General features: G+C 50.5%; 5 protein-coding genes across 5 annotated transcripts; 2 read left to right on the top strand and 3 right to left on the bottom strand.

The window, feature by feature from the left end:
* Positions 1-176: 176 nt before the first annotated feature.
* On the top strand, positions 177-702 carry H6S33_008103 (uncharacterized protein; the record flags this gene model as incomplete). Its single annotated transcript, XM_044839452.1, has 2 exons — positions 177-595; positions 675-702. The coding sequence occupies 2 exons, from the start codon at positions 177-179 to the stop codon at positions 700-702; spliced, it is 447 nt and encodes a 148-aa protein (XP_044688294.1).
* A 3,559-nt stretch (positions 703-4,261) lies between these two features.
* Positions 4,262-4,785, top strand: H6S33_008102 (uncharacterized protein; the record flags this gene model as incomplete). Its single annotated transcript, XM_044839451.1, has 3 exons — positions 4,262-4,349; positions 4,430-4,499; positions 4,701-4,785. 3 exons carry the CDS (start codon positions 4,262-4,264, stop codon positions 4,783-4,785), a joined length of 243 nt encoding a protein of 80 aa, XP_044688293.1.
* Positions 4,786-6,182: 1,397 nt separating this feature from the next.
* On the bottom strand, positions 6,183-6,476 carry H6S33_008101 (uncharacterized protein; the record flags this gene model as incomplete). Its single annotated transcript, XM_044839450.1, has 1 exon — positions 6,183-6,476. The coding sequence occupies one exon, from the start codon at positions 6,474-6,476 to the stop codon at positions 6,183-6,185; it is 294 nt and encodes a 97-aa protein (XP_044688292.1).
* A 4,751-nt stretch (positions 6,477-11,227) lies between these two features.
* Positions 11,228-16,532, bottom strand: H6S33_008100 (uncharacterized protein; the record flags this gene model as incomplete). Its single annotated transcript, XM_044839449.1, has 3 exons — positions 11,228-11,266; positions 11,330-11,415; positions 11,480-16,532. The coding sequence occupies 3 exons, from the start codon at positions 16,530-16,532 to the stop codon at positions 11,228-11,230; spliced, it is 5,178 nt and encodes a 1,725-aa protein (XP_044688291.1).
* A 1,176-nt stretch (positions 16,533-17,708) lies between these two features.
* Positions 17,709-18,243, bottom strand: H6S33_008099 (uncharacterized protein; the record flags this gene model as incomplete). Its single annotated transcript, XM_044839448.1, has 3 exons — positions 17,709-17,978; positions 18,037-18,149; positions 18,207-18,243. The coding sequence occupies 3 exons, from the start codon at positions 18,241-18,243 to the stop codon at positions 17,709-17,711; spliced, it is 420 nt and encodes a 139-aa protein (XP_044688290.1).
* Positions 18,244-19,173: the final 930 nt, after the last annotated feature.

Raw genomic sequence — 19,173 nt, 5'->3', positions numbered from 1 at the left:
TCATATTCAATACACAGCTGCAGTCAAGGAACCTGTGGGCTTTAAATACCCCCCGCCACCCCCGGGAGCACCACACCATCTCCAGCTTCGACAGCAATCCCTCATTCCAAATACTAATCTTCAATAACCACAACCACTTTTGTAATACCCAGACCCCCCCAGCAGAACCACCCCCCATGAGCAACCGCCGCCATTACCCCTCAGAAAACGACCACACACCCCACCGTCGTAGTTCCAGCCGCCGCCGCTCCTCCCCCCGCGCTGACTTCGCCCAGCACCAACATCCCCCGCCTCCGCTTCAACAACTACACCCCACCGATAGCCGCGCCCTCCGCATTGCTCTTGTCAGTGCCTGCAACTATCTCAATCCCCTCCTCGTCCGCTTGCATAACGAGGAACTCTCGCCAGAGCATGAAAGATACAAAAGGGCCGTGAAGGAGGTGAAGTGCCAATACAACCGGCTCTGCGAGCCCCACTGTGAGGAGGAGCGGAGGAGGGAGAAAACCCAAATGGCGATGTTGAGGGCGGAACAGCTGAATGAGATGAATAAGCTGCTGACGAAGCAGTGGAATGACAGGCGGAGCTTGGAGCATAGGTATAGTGACCGTGGTCATGGGAGGCAGGAGGAAGGTGGCGGTGGGAATTGGGCTAATAGTGGGTGGACACGGGTACAGGGCGAACAGGGGGAGACGCAGTACGTGAGGCTGATGAACGTGGAAACTATGCCAGAGGGGTTTATACCGCCAGGATATTAGCGATTTCAATTTCTGGCGGACTCACGGAGGTTTTGTATGTGGTGGATTGACATTGGCTGCGGGGGGGGGGGGGGGGTTGAGTTATACTGTGGGAGAAGCTGTCATGTGCTGGTTAAGGCCGAGCTGTCGCTTTTTCTAATCCTGATTTTACTTTCGAATTATGTTCTCCTATTATTTTGTGTTTCTCTTTCCCCTGCGTTATGTTGAGGTGCATTGCAGTATTTCTTCTGGGTTGAAAGATGTAGCGATCGTGTTAAATGCATTCTGTTGATATAATGATTAATGTTATAATGACTTCAAACCATCTCCCTAATTTCCGAAAATATTCTCCTCGGATGATAAAATCTCGTTTTCATCTCTTAAATCTACTCGCCAGAGAGAGTTGGCCAATATTCCAAAAACCCTTACTGGAGAACTCCGCAACAACCCCTACCCAGATCCCCAAGATATCCCTGCGAGTTGTTAGAAACAGAATCAGGCTCCACAATCAAACAGATGTATTCGTGGGAGGATAAATCCAACCAAGCCCGGTGATCCCATAACCATCAATAAAGCAAGAAATAAAGTAATCCGCAGGTATCTGGACAAGTTGACGATTCCGAGTGATGACCCATGACGGGACATTCTCCAAAAGAACAGCCAGGCCTACACATCTAGTATCACTTGTAGCTGGCATCTCCTCCCGCAGAAACCCATACCCGACCATTTGACCGTAGGGATATTGTCTGCAACCACATCTCCGCTCTAGCTATTCATTCATTGTAGACGAGGTTGTGCCAAGCCGAATTGATAGCCTAACTTAAAAGATCTGAGCGGACCAATCGTTGCTCCCGTAGAATCCAAAATCGCGTTTCGGACTATAGGATTGGTCTATCAGAATGATCACAAAAGCAAAAAAAGCATTGCGAATGGATGCAGAAGATGAGAGTGATGAAGATTAAATTAAGCGGGTTCCCGCAGTTTAACTTATAGGCCTTGAAACTAACACATATGCTTGACCGAGTCCGACCACGTAGCCGTTGAAACGTGTTTTAACACATATCCTGCTAATTAACCTGCCGCACAGCGTCTCACGATCACTCGGGCTTCACATCTGGCATGGAATCTATATAACTGGCAATATTTCCTCCCGGAGGAACCCATACCCGACCATTTTACCGATGGGATATCGTCCGTATTTACATCTCCGCTCACGTGATTTATCGTAGTCGCGTGTACAATGCCGAATTGATGGCCGGACTCAAAGGGTGTTTGTTTTTACAAATCGTGGATCAGTGTATGATCCTCTGATAATCCTGTTTCGAACTATAATACTATAAAGTACGTTCGATGGACCTGAAAGAGTCCTCCAGAGATAAACACAGAGCCAAAAATCGTACTATTTATATTTTGATAGGCGGACTATAAATCTGAGCACTCTATCATTTATATACTTTAAGCGCTGAAAAACTGGGCCTTCGGTTGGTTTCCCGCAGGTTTCTCGAGGCCATTGACCTAAGTTGCATATTAAAACAAAGTTTGTCCACTGAAGCCGAGGGATTGTCGTCTGTCAAGTTCGGGGGTCTGGCCGAGGAGGGCATTTCCGAAGCTCATTCAACAACTCCCCCGCCGCCGTCCTATCTGACCTATGAATTATCCACAACCACCATCAATCATCGTCACGAGTAATAAGCAAAAGGTTTATAGGCTCGACCCCGGGTTTGAACCGGGGACCTCTCGCATACAACTCAGGGTGTGACCCTAAGCGAGAATCATACCACTAGACCAGCCGAGCTTGTTCACAATGCGCGCATGCCGAATTTTGATACCCGCCGTCACCATCTACGTTTAAAAAGAAAGAGATGAAAAAAAGACATCAGTGATGATGATGCTCTTCTGGTTGTGAAGTTTCCGTTGCGGGGAATTGAACCCCGATCTAGTCGGTGAGAGCGACTGATGCTAACCATTACACCACAACGGATTTTTCCGGTGGTCCTCGAATTCGTTTAACGAACAAAAAACAGTCACTAGATGTATCGGGCAGGAAGATTTCCGCCTGCAAGAAAGATGAACAACTGTCCAGCGCTGTAGTCAACAAAGAATAGAAAACCTCCCCCGCAGTTGTTGTTCTAAAGTCTAAAGCGCGGACAAATAAACGACCTTAAGTAGTACACGCTGATTACCGAAAGCTCACCTCTCGGGGATAGTTTGCTCTGCCTAATTGTATTTTAATACGTGTCTTTCTTCCTCATGGTATTTGTACACGCATGTATCTTGCCCAAAGCAAAAACCAGAATCTCAGTTTTTTTTTTGATCCTTGTTGTAATGGGAGGCGTCGCGCGGAAGGGCTGCTGTGGTAAACAGTGCCCCCTTCGTCCCATTTTTTTTTCCGCGCTTTTGTTTACCAAAGTGTTGAATTTCTCTTTCCCAAAGTTCTACCCACGGGTCGGATGGTGGGTGTGGTTAATTCCGCCGAAGGAATGCGTCGCCTCTGGTGGGCCAGCATACTCGATCCACTGTAAAGACGACGGAAAGAAGTCATCGACTACACTCGGGTGAAGGACTTTATCGGAAGTATATTCTCTAACTGGAATCCTTGAGAGTGGGGAGCAGGGCTGGTTCTTTGGCTTCGCTGATACCCACGGCGGGAGGCGAATGGTTGTTGTGGTTGCGGCTCTGTTGCGTTGCGGCTCTGGTGCGTTGCGGCTCTGTTGCGTTGCGGCTCTGTTGCGGCTCTGTGTCGTTGCAGGGCCGCCATGAGGCTCATCGGAAACTGCCGTTGATTGCTACAACATCGGAAATCACCAACGTCGTACCTCTTGACATTCGCATAATCGACATCACTCATCGAACCCATAGCGACATCTTCGAACCCTCTAGTGCCTCTCCGAATACCGCAAATCAAGGGCGCTCAATAAACAATAGACCTGCGCCGCCCCAGGTTCTCCCACCACTGCATCCACGGAAAGATCAGATCGACTCGCGCGAGAAGCTCTCAATGGCACCCCACAGCCCTTGCTTCATCCATCAGCACGGTGGCATAATCAGACTCTCATCACATGCTCGAGCGAGGTTAGACTTCTCAAGCACCGCACCTGGATCAATCTTGATCTCAGCTTCTCCACCATTGCGACCACGCTTCATGCTGACAGCTCGGATAGAAACAGTGGCGGAATAACTATCATCCCGGATGCGGACAGAGTGTAGCCTACTGCAGTTTCTATCAATGGCCGCTAGTTTGCCCAACACCTATCTCAGCCCCTGCCTAACGCTAGTTTTTAGCACACGTATTAGGGGGTGCGCTCTGGTCGGGAGGTGTTCGATGTACCATACCCCGGAACTGTATCTTGATATTCCTCAACCTCACTAATGATCTTGGACAAGTAGGGAGTCAATTACTAGGCGGTCGAATACACAGCAGCTATTTGAGAGTGGCTAGGCAAGAGAAGACGGCTGGCACAGAGAGCAAGAAGGCGGCGAAGCTTTATCGGATTTATTCTTCCAACAAACGATCGTTTCACGCGCATATGAAACCCTTCAAGTGGAACCCGGGTATCACTTCTTCCGCTTCTATGGAAGAATGCTTGTGCCGAGGAGTTTACGCCCCCGATATGAGTAAGCGAAACATAAGATGAGGAGGGGATGAACGCCGATACATCATCTAAAACCCAGTGAGGGGTGGAGGGGGAGTGTAGGTCGATACCAAGCTTTCGTTCTTAAATGTGATCAAGAGGTCTCATGTCTCCGCACTCTCCGCGCCTTCAGGTATGAATGCCCGCAATGGCTTCTTGCTCCGGGACGTTTACCTCTATACTTCTAGTGCCACTCCGTTCACCCTATACTCGTCGCCCTGCATCGCATCACCTCTTCCCTCTTTCTTTTCTTACTTCTCTCCCTAAACGCACAGGTCTTTTATAGAGGGTGTTTCTCAATTATGGTGTCGCTAATCCTGTGTGACCATTGCAGATGTAGGGGTATACATGACCGAGGCTTGTGGCTTGTGGGAATAGGTTCAAGCAGCATGGTCCCAAATTTTGTCTTACAGCCATGACAGCGCTGAGGCCAAGGTAAAAGTCACCTTCAGCCACGCCTTCTGAAATTTTGTAAGCGGGCAGGCAGGGCCAGAGCGCAGGTAGAGGGATAAAAATTGGGTAAAATTTGATATAATATAAACACACATAATTTAAGAGTGATTTTCAGAGAAAGTTACTGGTGTAGATGTGTTGACAGGACGCGACCGTAGCTAGGGGGTTGTCGCGACTGTGGGAGAACCCATCCTCATCGCAACCAAACATAAAAAAGCACTCGATTTTGAAAGCCCGAAATTCGTGATTTTCGACTACTATCCCTCCAAAAATAAGTAATTAATTCGGCAAAAATGAACAGTATACTTATAGATATATTTAGAGACAGTCAAAAAATTAACAATTTCTTTCCTTATGTGTGGTTGTTCTGGTGTTCATTCTCGGTGAAAATAATCAACTTTAACATTCTCGATCTTACAAGAAGACTGTGAAGTTTACATACCACCTCTGGTAGCAACTGTGACTATATATCTTTAATAGGGTATTCTTAGTACCATACCTCAATCCGGATGGTGCTCAGCACCGCCACACCAAGCACTTGGGGGGTCACACTCGCGCCCAAACTCTGAAACCATGCTACTTGAACCTATTCCGGCTTGTGGCGAGCAGATATACCCTCCATCGCAAGTAACGGTTATTCGGTCCTAATCAAGTGGGTCAGAATAACCCAGTCTGGCGCGGGGGAATTTTAGAAGATCGGCCATTGTGGAAGGTTTAGACACGGCGGAAGGGGTGCTTGGTATAGCGGAATTAAAACTGATAATTAACAAGTAGAATAGATTTGATCATCCCTCTATTCTTCAAAAAGGTCTTTGGTTCCCGGCTGTTAACATCGTGTTGATTTAAGCTTCCGCCATGGCCCAACAGATCTTCTATGATGGCCGATCTTTCAATATTGCCTAGAACAGCCTTACCCATAATACGGGCAAAGAAGGGCCGAGCGATGGTTTCATTGGGATATTAATTCGATTCAGGTGGAATTGATTCGGGCAAAACCAGCTACCATCTGGTTAAAAAACAAATCCCGGAGCATTGGCATGCTTTTTTTCTCACAGGAAAATTTCCCATTTCGTCCCTTCAATCATTATCACAATCGATCACAAACTGTAAAGAGTTAAAATTTCATCGCCGATTTTAAAATCAAATTTTTATTCCAAGTCTGCTACTCGTATACTGCAAACTCTATTCCAATGGCCAAAAATCCAGTTCTTGCCGCGCGCGCCTACGTCAACCTTTTTTTCAAATAACCCGTCCATCAAATCATTTCCGTTGCTTTCCGTAAATCCCGATCTACTCCCTATCAGCTACCGCTCTCCACAAAAAGAAAAAAAAAAAAAAAGACAATCAGCAGAGAGACCTACATCTACTGGCAGTAAAGCCTAAGCGGATCGAGCGGGCGTCCGATGAAACCGCGACGGCACAACAAGTTCTTGCAACAATCTTCATCATCCCTGCAATGCTGCTCGCGGCGCTTGCACTTTGGCCCTTTGTCTTTGTCCTTGCCCCAGCCTTCGAGTTCTTGGCCTTGTTGCTCGCGGTAGTCGTTGTATTTGACATCGATCTCGTCGCTATCGCTATGCTCGGTGATGGTGATGTCGATGCGGGCGGCGACGAAGCCAGTAAGGAGAAGAGCGGAAAGGACGGGTAGAAGCTTCATTTTGAGTTTGAGGCGGGATATTGGTGTTTGTTGGTGATGTGATGGGTTTGGGTGTGAAGGCTAGATGAGAGGTGATAATAAGAAGATGAGGGAAGCGATGGGGTTGTAATAGAGTACTTATACTCGTAAATGAGTATGAGAGTTCTATCAATGTGAAGAAAGTGCTTCATTCATTATCTTTCTCTAGAGGGAGGTTCAGAGGTGACTCAATGGTTCCGACCAAGCTCCGGATGAGGCCAACGGAGACAACGTATCAATCTCCGCGATCAGAAACGCTCGATCCAAGAAATCGACTCGCGAGTCAACAAGATCTTGATTTTAAAGCCGATCTGTAGATTTTACTGCAGCTATTCCAGATCGCTGCGTGCGTTTCCGAGGGGTTCATTGGTCTGGGATTCCAAAAGGGAGAGTACATTCCCGGGGGTCTGGGGAAAGGTCCTGGCCGTCGTGCAAGGGAGTGAACAAGCGAGACAATTCATACCTAATCAAGGATTGAAATTAACTTAGTCAAGCATCAGCATCTAATAACCTCTGATAGTATTTTCAAATTCCGTCTTCGCGGAGATCGCCCTCTAAGCATGCCAGATACTCTGCGAATACCGGATATTATGCTAGTGAGAGATTTCGATAGAACTTTTTCGTGTCTATCTTCGTGGACATTACCATATCCCCCCCCCCCCCGGCCGCGCCCCCAATCATGCAAAAATAGACAGTGATCGGGATGCAATTCCTGACCGGGAAACCTCTACCAACTGGATAAGGTTCAACTTCGGATACTCCCGATCAATACCCAGGCCTCGTACGTTGGCAGTATCAATATTCACTGTGATTATGGAGCAGGAGCACAAGACTGTTCCTGAATCGAAGAAGCTTTGGCGATCTATGCTTATACTCCCCCAACCCCTGGCCTCATCTCACCTCGCGATGCGAATTCAGTTTCGTTCAGACATCTAGGGGTTCATCTGAACCTTGATGGATATACGTAATAGGTATCATTTTCCACCCACACAAGTTACTCACTCATCTATTGTGATGCCTGAAACAAATATCGTCCTGTCCCGACTGCAATTTCAGCTCATTCTGAACTTTGGATATCCACGGCATATCCGATTCATCCGTATATAGCTGACTAATATCTCCCGATACCATGTTTCAAGCTCCCCAGCTCTACATGCGGCTTTAGGTTTTCTTCTTACCTCGCACAATTTCGGTGCTAGAGGTGAAATATAGCACTAATAGAACATCACCTCCTTGCGGGCATCTGCAGAACTATGTGGAACTCAATCGGGGTCTGCATCGGGCAAGTACCTGGATCTTGTCATACACAGTACACAGATGGATATATGCGTTATAGAGCTTAGCTCTGTAGTTCGTCCGAAAATGGGATGCTTCTGGTGGTTTCTGTGGTACCAGGACATGGTATATGGTGGTATCTGGGCAGGGGATCAGTAATGATATATATGGAAACAGTTCGACGGGTTTCAGGAAAGATATGAAGGGGAGCTTGCATTACCGAGGCCCCTTGCCTCTGTCTTTGCTCTGCTACAAGGTCCGAGAAGGTAGAATCAATAAACCTCAGAGCAGCATCTGAAGGGATACGAGATCATCTTAACTCTAAATATCTCATTAATGGTACATCTCTAATATCCGTTTCAGGTAAGTCTACAATTTCTTTCGTCTTGATTCACCGCCAGCAAAAGTTAGGTAGGGACCTCCGTGAATTAACCTAACTCCCAAAACAACTAGCTCCACTCGTTACCGCGTAACACGCATTTCCCTTCATGACGGGATCTGGTGTCGGTGTGGAAGAGTGTGCTCGAAATGTACATAAACTAAATAAAGGCTTATATTTTGTAGCCACTATTCGGTGTTGCATTTTTTAATGCTTTAGGCTTTGTGATTCTACACAGATAATTAAAACGCGACAAATTGGAAGACTCTTCCGGCAATATAAGCACAGCATCGAAAGACGAAGCCATTCTCACTTATGGAATATATATGTCGGATCATTCAACTGTTTTGGAGACCCCCGAGGTAGGACTTTTAGATTTTACACTAGTTTCAAATCAGCCCCTTAGTAGGGTTTTATTAGCTGTGATGTAATCCTGACCTGCACCACCTCGACGCATTAAAGTGTTTCTAATCTACTAAGCATCTATTTAGGGTGAATAGGTATGGAGTAGATATATGGGTTCAGCATCACGGGGATATCATGAACACCAAGCTCCTTAGCATACCAACCACGCTTCAGATAACATAGTAGTAATTGCCTTCCTACCAATCCGTTTCGCAATATTATAGCTCCTATGCGTACGAAATCCCGCGAAAAAACCAATTCCGGAGGTCTTACCACCGTACCCAGGCCGGTGCAGCGAATCAGGGCTTACCGGAATACCTTCTTAACATACAGTCCATCGAAGAAAGATTTCTCCTGACTGTTCTCTCATCCATACTCACAATTCGGTTTATAAAACGAAACCACAATACAATCCGATAATATAATACGCAAAGGGAACTAACCAACGTTATCCCGAAAATTCTCGGTTTCGAATTCAGACGGACTACATACATAGTGAGAGCATGCAGAGATCCCCGTTAGGCATGCCGGGTTTCTCAAAGAGGCATATGTAGATCTAGAGTCCATCCCTGAACTAGGGTTACTGAGGTGAGGAAAGTGAAAGCAGAGAGCAGCTTCAATTGCAATCGAGGGCCAGAGCTGGAGATAGGACGGATGAATAAAGGGCGGAAGGATAGATTACATTAGAGAGTCCGATCGGCGGAAGGTTTTAAGTTATATCATCGTGTTATTTATTTATTTCATCTTTTATTTTGTATGTGTTTTCTTTGCTTTGCGGTAGGGATGGTCACGGGACTAGCAATATCGAGCGAACACCCAAGCCTCGAGACACCTAAGGACGGACAAGAGATACAAAGACAAATTGTCGGCTGGTTCCGGTTTAGTCTTCAGTCTTACTTTTCAAGAGCTGAAGCAAAATAAAATCGGGGTAAAAAAGGTTTGAAGTTAGGCTCTACCCGGGATTCGAACCCGGCACCTCGCTGTCGTACTAAGTTTCTGTTCGAGTACACATTCCACTATGCCAATAGAGTTTGAAAGATTACGGGCTGGGGGAGATTGTGATAGTGGGTTTGCTTTAATTAGAATCACTCTAGAGTCTAGCCTTAGACTCACACGAGGAAAATTAAAGTCTCGAGACTAGAAGATTTTCTCGAGTTTTTAAAGACTCTGTTTAAGCATAAGATAAGACGAGACTTTCCCAAGTCTCCCCTCGGCTGTGAAAGTCTCGTCTCGGATAGACTTGTGCCCATCAGACTTTATATATAGTGACATTCGCTTTCCGCCTTATCTTATTTTAATATTTTTTCAATTTTTATTCTTATTTTCTTATTCCTACTCTCGGAAAGCATACTCTCGGAGACCCCGGGATGTGATCATGAACAAACAATCCATCTGGCAGACGCGCCCCGCCGAGAGGGTGCAAGTGATAGTCTATGATCAAAATAGCTGGTGTTAGACTATAATCTCGAAACATATTATGGGGCACGAATTCTCACCAATTACAATTGATACAGAGCTAAGAAGGCTTCGCGCAGTAGATTTGTGTTACATTGTGGGGTAGTTCCCGGGGGGGGGGAGAACCGGAGTGATAGTCCATGAAGCTGCTTCAATCATAGGTCAAGTTCCAGCTGGCAGGACTACAAAGATTTTGAGCCCGGAACCAAGCTTTCGATAACTCCACATATACTTTCAGTACTCAAAAGAGAATCCAAGAATTTCTATAAATTATTTCCCCACCCATGACGCCCCCATAACGCCGTGTACTATATTGATAAAGCCAATAGTAAATGAACACGCGCAAATGTCTTCCGAAGACAGACAGAGAAATAGGAAAACTATCGTTGAACTTGGAAAATTAGGATGAGTTTTCGCTCTCTTTTGTTTCTTTAAGCTATTAATCTCTTTTTATTTTCATTTTTTCTTACTCTTACTCTCCAAACGAACACTGTCGTAGACCCGGCCCGGTCCGCAAACAAACGATCAATGTGACATAGACGCGCCCCGCCGAGAGAAGACGAGTGATAATCTATGACCAAAATAGCTTTGATAGACTACAATCTCGAAACGCACCACGCGGCACGAACTCGAACGAATTACAAATTTACAATGGATCTAGATCCAGGAAAGCTTCAGAAAACAGGTTCGTGTGTTATTGTGAGGCAATTCGGGCGGGAGAACCCCGAGTGATAATTCATGAAGCTAATTGGATGTATCAACCTTCAAGTGGCCGAATTTCTAAGACATTGAGCCCAGAGCCACGCGTCTTATAACTCCACATATAGTACTCGTGAAAAGAGAATCCAAGAATGTCTATAACCCATTTCCCCGCCCATGACACCCCCATAACGCCGTATACTAGGCTGCCAAACCGAATATTAAATAAACCCGCGCGAATATGCTCGAAATCCAAATAAGGAGAAGTGAGAAGAAGAAACGCTTGACATTAACGCCTAAGGAGATGGTATCTTATTACAGTATACTTCTATAACAACCAAATTTCTAAAATCGACACAGAAACCCGCAAAGAAGTTGAAAGAACCGGAACGCCATATCCAAGACTCCTGCGAAACCGCTGAACACCATTCCAATGCAGAGTTGGCTATTTCTTCACCTCCAAAGATCATTTGCAAAGATTCCAAACTAATACCAAAGGCAAGCTTCAATTTCGAAGACGTTACTCGTCCTCATCGTCATCCAAACAGATGGGATCCTCCTAAATCCCGACAACGCAGATTAGTACAACCTCGCAGACCTAAAAGAATAACGGAAAACATACCGGTAAACACCCCTTCACCCCCACCGCAGCTGTCACCCCACAGCGCTCCTTCCAATCCGCCAGCCACCCCTCCGGCAAAAGCCTTCCTACAAACGACATTAGCCCGGATCCCCATGAAACCAAAAAACGAAGAACGAAAAAACAACATACCCCCCACCAACTCCGCCACCTTCCCCTCCAACGCCCTCTGCGTCACCCCCCTCTCCCCTGTCCCTGCCCCCGCGCCCACCACACTCTCATACCACGCCCACAACCTCCGATCCAACCCCACCCCTGTATCCGCCGGCGGGCTCCTCCCATACGCCGGCGTCCTCCTGAGCTTCGGGCTCGTCCCATTCGAGTACCTCCCATCACTCGTGCAGCGCCCCACACTGGCAACGACATCCGGCACCGGCGTCTGCTCCCTTATCACCTCCTCCGTGACGACCGTACAGGCGCTCGGCGGTGGCGGCGTGTCGCGGAAGTCGGTGTGCAGCGGCGAGAAGGCGAGGAGCGTTGCGGCGTGTGTTATTGATGCCGTGGTGGGCGTGCGTGGGCGTGGGAGGACGGAGGCGGGCAGCGAGCGGCGGAGGTACCGGAGGGTGTTTGTGTTTGTGGTGCGGGATTGGAAGGGGTTGTGGGGGCGGTTGGTGGTGCGGTTCCAGGTGAGGTTTGGGAGGGAGGTGGCCTCGGAGTTAGACTCGGGAGCGAAGGCGGCGTTGGCTTTTCTGGGTGGGTTGAGGGAGTCGCTGTTTTCGGAGTCGCTGGAGCTCAGGACGACCCGTTTCCGCTTTCTGCCCCTAGGCCTCTGTGGAATCTCGCCCTCCTCCTCTTCTTCCTCGTCTTCGTCGGGGCTTTCAGCAGTGTCAACTCCACTCCCATCCGGTACAGCACCCTCACCCACAGACAGCCCCAACCCACCCCTCTCCAAATCCAACGACACCGTAGGGTCAAAAGTCTCAAGATACCTCTGCACATCGGCATGGATCGAGCTTTCGAAACCCTGAGGTCTTCTTCGAGCCGCATCCTCACCCTCTTGAGTTAGAGGGACAGTGATCGTGTCGTCCACGTCCTCCTCTGCGGCGTTGAGATCGATGCCGGACAAGGCTGGCGAGAGGGCTTCCGCCTCCTGTGAAGGGCGCATGTAGTCGCTCAGGTCGATAATGATGGATCTCTCGTCCTCTGATATGGTATCGACAAGTTCGTGCACTGTATGATGTGCTCCTGTGGCAGTGGTATCGTCGTTATTTTCGTTCGAAATATCTTCAGCGGGCTTGACGCTTGTGTCCGATTTTTGAATCGGAATTTTAACGCCCGAACTTTCTCTCTCCCCCGCAACACAAACCCCAAGCACATCCTCCTCCTCACTCGTAACCTCATCCGCCGAAAGATAATTCTCCATCCCCACCAGCGCCGGCATCTGATTTCCCGTCTCGAAGAGCTCCATCACCTCCGCACTAACACTGTTGCCATCATTTCCAGCGTCTACGGGGATGTCTCCACCCGCAGTGATTTCCACCCTGCCACCCCGTCTCCGAACCACACACTCACCAGCATCCGTTAGAACAGCATCACAATCCCCCTCCTCCCCGTCATCCCCCGCACGCGGACCATAACTGAAGAACAACTCGTCTTCTTCATGCTGCTCCTCTTCACCATCACCAGCCGTAGCACGGCTACCTTTTGAGACCGTTTCACTATTTTCCCTGTCCACACCGCCGTTGCCGTCGAGATCGTTGGTATGGCGTGCATAAACAACCATGCGATTATCCTCTGTGACCGCATGTTGCTCCCGCTCAGGTATCTCTGTATCATCACTACCCTCACGATACTCATACAACCCACTCGCGATCTCCGCCTCCAGATCCTCCACAATACCTTCCTCCACCGCGACCCCATCGCCTGCGGCAATAACAACCCTGCCGTGGCAGCGCCTCACAACCACCGTAGCCTCCTCCTCTGGAGGTGCAGCGGCAGACCAGCCGCCCTCGGAGACGGTGGTGTCGCCGTGCATGTCCCAGTCGGTATCGGTATCGTCATCGTTGTCGTCGTCGGCGGCGGTGGTAGTGTGGGCTTGGCTTAGTCTGGAGTGCTTGGTTTCTGTAGTAGTGGTGTCGTAAATTATGGGAGCAAAACGAGAGTTGTCAGAAACGGACCACCCGCCCTCTGAGACTGTGGTGTCGCCGAGGCTGCTCCATTCGTCTTCATCGTCGTAGTTTCGGAATGGTGTTTGATCCTGGGATTCGTCATCTTCGGTGTTGGTGGCTGGTTGGAGACTGGTCTGCTCTTGTACGGCGCGGGGGGTGTGGGGTGTGAGATGTGTGTTTTCTGTCTGCAGTGCTGCAGCTGTTCCGGCGGTGACGGGGGCTTGCTGTATATTGCTGCTGCTGGGGATCACGAGCTCTCTAGGCCCAGACTGCAAATCGATGACATCTCTACCAGCCACCGCCTCGAGCTGTGGAACTTGTTTATCCGTAGTCATAATACCCCCCTCATCTTCCGGCACCCGCCCACACAGCTCTCTATACTCCTCAAGCATCGCCCTCGCCTCCTCGCTCACCCTTTCCTTCTGCCGCCGTCTCTCCAGTGTGTCCCTCTGTTGGGCCTCCTCATACGGCTGCTGCCGCTGCCGGAGCATTTGGTACACGGGCATCTTTGGCATGTCTACAGCAGAGGAGGAGGGGCGTTGGTGTAGCATGTCGGCGCGGCGGTTGAGGTCTTGTACGATCCTGTGCGGTGGCAGGGAGGGGGCTGTGAGAGTGTCGAGGGAGGAGACAAAGTCCATTGGTGTGGTGGGGGTTCGGTGGTGGGACGCAGAGCGAGTTGTGGGCTCAGAAACTGATACGGATTCAGGAGCTGTAGGAGGGTCGTCATTAGAGTCTCTGTCGAGATCCATGACCATATCAATATCCGAAGTGTCGGCCTCAGAGTCCAGGACGATCCTGTAATTTTCGCCATCCCGTCCTACGGAGGTGGGCGCAGGCTGGGAGCCTGTGATAGTAGTATCACCCTCCTCATCCAGCGCCGGAGAGGTGTACCGGGTTTCTGCGATGAACGGCTGCACATCGGGGGAGAGTAGCTCTCGCGCGGTGGTCTCTACTGCGTGCTCTCCACCATCTACCTCCTGAATTGGCTTGCTGGTAGAGGTAGGCACTGCGGCACCACTAGAGCTCTCTGCCTCCATATCACTCTCCAAAAGAGGATTATATCCAGCTGCGACAGTTTCGAAAGTTTCGAGAGTATTGCTATGATCTTCAGGCTCATCAACATAGGAGCGTTCCCCCGAAAGCGTAGGCTCGGAAGGCGGACTCGATACAGCCTTCACAACCTCCTCGGCTTCGCCTGGCTTATTCAAAACCACATCAGGTGTGGAAACGTAAGGCTGTTCCTGCGAATGCGAAGCCTCAAAGAGAGGGCTGGATAGCTCGTCCATGTAATTATCCTCGTCGTTATCGTGTATTTCCTCCCGCGCGGGAATGGAGGGAAGTTCGGCTGTAGGTACTTCTGGTTCTTCAGATTCATCTTCAGAGGTGCCTTCTTTATTCGCAGAACTGTCTTCTTCATCCTCCGACCTGTCTTCTTCATCCTCAGACTCATCATCCTCACTTGCCAAATCCTCTTTTCTTAGCCCAGGGACCAAAGAAGGAGGCGGAGCACAGACAATGGTCTCCTCCATCGAACCATCACTCTCCAGCTCACTCTCCTTACTCTCCTCCTCACTCTCCTCACCCTCACTCTCATCTTCATCTTCATCATCGGCATCATGTTCTGAGTTCTCATCCCCGCTCTCGTCGTCCGATTTACTGACGAACGTCTCCGAGCGTCCGCTGCGGAGGGTATACCTTCCTGTTGGTTCTAGGGATTTGGATTTTGTGGACCTGGTATTGGAGGGCGGAGGCTTTGGTTTCGGTTTGGGGCCGGGTTTGGCGCTAGGCTTGAGTGAGGGGGTGTGGGATATCGAGGTCGTGGATCTGGTGGAAGGGGTAGGTTCGGATTTTGGTTTGGGACAAGGTTTGCCTCTGGTTGGTTTGGTAGGTGGGTTGGAAGCGGTGTTGGATCTGCTTCTGGTAGTTCTTCTCAGAGGGCTTGAGGTTGTCTTGGATGCGCTTCTGGAGCTTCTTCTGAGAGGGCTGGAAGCGGTGATGGATCTGCTTATGGTGGTTCTCCTGGGGGTGCTAGATGTACGGCACCTGGTGGAGGGACTGGAGCTCTTGCTGAGGGCGGCAGTCTGCTTGCTAGAGAAGCGTGTGTTCCTTCGTGAGGAACGGATCTGTTCGCTCTCTGAAGAGCTCTCTTCACTATCACTCTCGTCCCTGCTTTCCTCACTCTCGTCAGTGGTGTCCTCGTTCGCGTCCCAGCTCTCCCCTCTCTCACTGTCTCTCCACCCTCCCGTGGTACCCGTCGTATTCTCCAGCCCTTGCGCCTTCATATTGGCTTCATGCCTCGCACACTTGGCCGCAGGCTGCGACAAGCAGCTCTTCCACTCGACCTCTTCACACACCTCCTCCTGCGCCTCAACACTCTCCCAAGGTTTCCTCCTCTGCCCCCTCCTCTCCCCCACACCCCCATCAACCACCAACCCATCCAACACCACCCACCCCTCCCCGCCCCCGCCCCCCTCCTCCTCCTCTTCATCCTCCTCCTCCTCATCCACCACCCCCCCAAGCACCTCCCCCACATCCACATCCCCCCTCATCTCCATCCCCACCCTCTGCATCCACAACATACACTCCCCCACCCCGGGCACGCAGCCCGTCACCTCCTTCCTCGCCAACGCCCAGTCCCGTATCCTCGCCGCCATATTCTGCCCCACCTTCGCGCTGCGCCCAACGACGCCGCCGCCGTTGACGACCGCCGCAATGACAGGCAGCGGCAGGCGGCGGCCGGAGTGCGTGTATGCGAACCACGCGGCGAGCTGCGGGAGCGTGGGGCGGTACCCCGTGCGCGCGTAGTCGGCGCGGAAGTAGGTGTAGAGGTCGGACTTTTCGGTGGCGGGGAGGTAGTATGTTTGGGGGTTGGTGGTGGGGGGTGCGTTTGGGTCGGTGGGGTTGGGGGTGGAGGAGGTGTTGGCGGTGGGGATGTGGGTGATGATGGGGCGGGGGATGGGCGGTGGGCGCGGGGGGGCGGGGATGGCGATGGAGATGGGGCCGGCGGGGGGGACTCGTTTTATGCGGGTGGAGCGCCGCGGGGGGTCGGGGGGGGAGCGGGAGGCGTGGCGCTTCATGGTTGTGTAACGGTGATTTGTGTCACTGGGTTTTTGTTAGTGGGAGTAATAAGGCAATAGAGATTGAGGAGGGAGATACAAAAATATCTTAGAGAACAAGGGGATTTTATGTAGTTGTTATTTGAGGTGTAGCTGGTGGGTATGGAGGAGTAAGAGATGTCGTTGTGGATGTTGGTGGAGGAGGTGAGGTTGGAAGAAGAGGAGTTGGTGGTCAGGTCGAGCGCGGCGTTTTAAATTTTGCACCCAGAGGACAGCGTTGTGTGAGTGAAAGAATCAACCGCCGTGTCTAACAGAACAGGTACTCGTGTTTCTGTTTGAAGGAAAGAACACGGAATTTGTCTATAGAACTCTCTGAATTTGGCACCTCCGGACATTCCGTTAACACCTGATAAAACTGCTTGAGGGGGGATCTTTTCCATCAACCCCGTCACCAACCGCTATGTAAAGAAAATACAGAATCGCCACATTGTTCTCATCTATGTTTTTCGATATATGAATTCCATCTCACCCTCAACTCCATGGATATAAACAACAATTTGACCAACGAGAAGATTGTTTTCCTAGAGCCGTCCACATTCTACTTGAAGCATTAAAAAACCACGAAGAATAAGAGCTCTGCCAACCACCACTTCCTACTGTATGGCCTCGTTCACACCTGCTCTAATCAAACTAAACACTTCGAAACCATGTAGTGCAATGACCTGCGTCACTTCCTATCACTCCGGCACAGTCTATCACTCGGGAGCCGAGTGACAGGCGATGACGGCAGGAGATGTTCCACTGCTCGAGATTATTAAAACAACCGCGTAAATGGATGAACTGACAACTTCGCGTTTTATTACTTATGGGCAAACTGTCTCGAAACAGTGACATACGTGGACACCTGTTCTGACTACCTGGTATTAATGGCATCGTTATACACGTGTACAAAAGATCTAAAAACCAACACGGAAGCATCAAAAACGTTCGCAATTAACTGATTGTTCGGTGTGTTTATTATCCCCTCCATCTAACCTTCCAACTGCCCTCATGAAGTACCTACAAATGTCCGAACCAGTACCCATACAGCAAAAAAAGAGCGAAAGGAAATGGAAAAGAAGACAGAGAAGCGCCAGAAAAACAACCTCCAACCATCAAAAGAAAACAAAAACACAAACGAGAACTCACGCACCTCCCCTAATCTAGGTAAATCGGCAGATCCCGATCCCCCGGAATCGGCGGCTTCTTCTCGCCCCTAAACTGCTCCGGAATAAGGTCGAGATAGACCCTATAGCTCTCGTCCACATCACTGTACAGCTCAGGGGCCTGCGGAAAGCTCAGGCCTATAGTTGCGGGAGTAGCCGTGTCTTCAAGAGCGGCGGCTGCCGTATCAGTCTCAACAGCGGCGTTGGGGGTTTCGGCCTCAAGAGCGGCGGCGGTAACCGTGGAAACGGCAGGGGTGGAGCCCTTGATTATGTCAGTATTGATGGAAACGATAGTTGTGGCAGTGATGGATTGTACACACCGTAGCTGCAGGGCCAGGAAGTGCTGGAGGTGGCATATTGGAAATGTCGTCGGCGGTGCGGATGCCGTGTTTCATTCGCCACTGTGTGATCCATCCCGGTGGAAACTTCATATCTACTGCCAATTAGTGAATTTCCCTCAATTTCCTTAAATAGGTTAATAGGGGCCTACCTTTATCGACCTCCGCCAGCAGCACCCTCGCCTTCATCTTCAGCGCTCTCTCACACACACTCATCCCCATCCCAGCAGCCCCCCTACACCACACCTCCAACCCCTCCTCCACCCCCCTCAACACCCCCTCCACCACCGCCCTCCTCCTCTCCTCCACCAAGCCCCTCATCTCCCCCCTCACGGGCACCACCACCCCCCTATCCAAACGACCCAACAACACCTCTTCCCCCTCCCCCCCACTATCACTCAGCCCCTCCAACCCCTCCATCACCCCCCTCTCCCACCCCTCCATAGCCCTCTTCACCACCACCCTGCGCCTCCTACGCCCCTCGCGCGCCGCCAGCCACGCCACAACTTCGCCCAGCTCCGGCCGTTTACCGCTGCGGAGCACTTCGTCGACGATGAACCCCCAGGCAAGGGACTTGAGTTCGGCGCTGATGAGCTTTCGCGGCTTGGAGGCCGTGAGGCGCGTGATTGCGGAGGCGGCGGGGAGGCGGCCGGAGTGGTGCTGTGCGAACCATGTTGCGAGTGCGGTGGGGGAGGGCCGGGTGCCGGTTGTGAGGCGGAGGGTGCGTGCGTGGGTTGTGATGAGCGTGCGTTCGGGGGTTGTGAGGGAGGTGTAGGGGATTTCGTGGAAGGTGGAAGGGTGGGCGAGGGGTGTGGCGGAGGTTGGGGAAAGAGAGGTTGAGGTTGCGGCGTTGGAAGGGGTGGGTACAGAAGAGGTGGAGGCGGGAGAGGGGGGTGGAGGGGAGAGGGTGGGGGATCTGACGGTGGTGGTGGTAGTGGTGGAGGGGGTGGGAGAGGGGGAGAGGGAGGGTGAGGTGGACATTGTGTGTTTGTAAAGTTGGTTGTAGTTAAGGTAGTAAAAGAGGATAAAGGTCTAGTTCCTGCCGTGAGAGAGTGAGGTATGAAGTAGGTGAACGATATTATGAAGGCGTGAATGCTCCTTGATCCTGTTTCCTCTCGA

The sequence above is a fragment of the Morchella sextelata genome, assembly GCF_020137385.1.
Source record: "Morchella sextelata strain SCLS chromosome Unknown scls_25, whole genome shotgun sequence".
Lineage (NCBI taxonomy): Eukaryota > Fungi > Ascomycota > Pezizomycetes > Pezizales > Morchellaceae > Morchella > Morchella sextelata.
This window is presented reverse-complemented; position numbering and strand designations above follow the sequence as displayed.